This window comes from Phaethon lepturus, unplaced genomic scaffold (genome assembly GCF_000687285.1).
Source record: "Phaethon lepturus isolate BGI_N335 unplaced genomic scaffold, ASM68728v1 scaffold33443, whole genome shotgun sequence".
NCBI classification, from domain to species: Eukaryota; Metazoa; Chordata; class Aves; order Phaethontiformes; family Phaethontidae; genus Phaethon; species Phaethon lepturus.
Window position 1 is genome coordinate 1,051 of NW_010531736.1, and position 1,918 is coordinate 2,968.

The following is a 1,918-nucleotide window of genomic DNA, read 5'->3' on the forward strand; positions in this document are numbered from 1 at the left end:
GGACAGAGAGAGAGATGATGGCGATGATGATGATGGACGTAAGGAAGAGATGTTTTACGATGAGGGTGGCGAGATGCTGAAACCGGTTGCCCAGAGGAGTTGTGGAAGCCCCATCTTCAAGGTCAGGTGGGACGGGGCTTTGAGGAACCTGATCTAGCAGAAGATGTCCTTGGCCGTGGCACGGGGGTTGGACTGGGTGAGCTTTGAAGGTCCTTTCAGCCCAAACCATTCCACAGTGGTCTAACGGAGTGTGGTTTCTAGGTTGGGAGCTGGTGGAGGATGGACTTCTCAATGCCCAATTACACCTTCAATTACTCCAACTGGGACGACTATTCCATATATGATCTCGACGGCTATGAAGTCTCTCACAGCTACCGTGCCATCCTGGCGCTCTACGCCCTCATCTTCCTCCTGGGCGTCTTGGGCAATGGGGCCGTCATCTGGGTGACCGGCTTCGAGCTGCGGCGCACGGTGAACGGCGTCTGGTTCCTCAACCTCTCCGTGGCCGACCTCCTCTGCTGCCTGGCCCTGCCCTTCCTGGCCCTGCCGCTGGCCCGTGACCACCACTGGCCGTTGGGTCACTTTGCCTGCAAGCTGCTGCCCTCCCTCACCATCCTCAACATGTTTGCCAGTGTCCTCCTCCTGATGGCCATCAGCGCTGACCGTTGCGCCCTGGTGACACGGCCGGTGTGGTGCCAAAACCACCGGACCCTGGGGCTGGCCCGGGGCGCTTGCGCGGCCGCCTGGTTCCTGGCCGGGCTCCTCACCCTTCCCTCCTTCATCTTTCGCACCACCCGTTCCGACATCTTCTCCGAGAAGACCACCTGTGTGCTGGACTACACGGCCGTGGGGCACCACCAGCACCTCACCGAGCTGCTCACGGCCATCACCCGCTTCATCTGCGGCTTCTTGGTGCCCTTCGTGGTGATCACGGCTTGCTACAGCCTGCTCCTGGCCCGTGTCCACAGCAAGGGCTTTGCCCGCTCCCAGAAAGCCATCAAGCTCATCTTGGTGGTCATCATCAGCTTCTTCGTGTGCTGGCTGCCCTACCACGTGGTGGGGCTGATCCTGGCCTCCAGCCATCCTCACAGCAGCTTGTTCAAGGGCGCCATGGAAGCTGACCCCATCGTGGCCGGCATCGCCTACATCAACAGCTGCATCAACCCCATCATCTACGTCGTCATGGGCCAGGACTTCAAGGACAAGTTCCAGCGTTCCTGGAGGGCCGTGCTGCGGGGCGTGCTGAGCGATGACCCCACCAGCACCATGGGGGACAGCAGGATGAAGACCAAGTCCACCATGGATGACCAAAGTGTCAGCACCACAGTGTGACCGGGAGCGAGGTGGCTCTGGAGCTGGAACTTCGCTCATGTTGCTTGAGGCCACCACCTTCTCCCCCTCTCCTGGAGGTCCCGCGGACCTCGTAGAGAGAAGAAGACGCCTCCATTGCCCCCTCTCCCCACTGCTTGCCCCACATGGTTGCAGGCTGGGCCGGTTGCGTGCCTACCTACCCCTGGGGCCATCTTCCTGGCTTCCTCGGTGGCCTGCCAGCGGCGAGGGGCTGCAGTACCACGTTCTCCTGCTTCTCCAGCCCAAGCATGGACCCCTCAGCCCCATAAGCGTTCTGCTGCCCCACGACCCCCTCCCAGCCCCACATCTCCACCCACAGGTCCAAGGTGTGCGTTAAACCCCTCGTCATCACCCCCAAAACTCAAGTCCACGCTGGGGGGCTGGAAGCTCCGTCAAGCCTTGAGCAAGGTCTCGGGCCCCCGGTTCTCCTTTTTGGTTGTTTATTGGGCAAGATTTGTGCTGTCTCAGCAGCTTTTGAGCTCGCGGGTGACGCAATAAGCGCCGCAGCGTGTCCCCCCTCGCGTGGGGTGGCGGACTCTGCCCCACGGTCTTGCTTCACCCCGTGGGG

At 61.3% G+C, this 1,918-nt stretch overlaps 1 protein-coding gene across 1 annotated transcript; it reads left to right on the forward strand.

Annotated features, from left to right (window-relative positions):
* Positions 1–279: 279 nt before the first annotated feature.
* C5AR1 (complement component 5a receptor 1) lies at positions 280–1,332 on the forward strand. The gene has a single exon (XM_010284658.1). It carries the CDS (start codon positions 280–282, stop codon positions 1,330–1,332), a length of 1,053 nt encoding a protein of 350 aa, XP_010282960.1.
* The last annotated feature ends 586 nt before the right edge of the window (positions 1,333–1,918 follow it).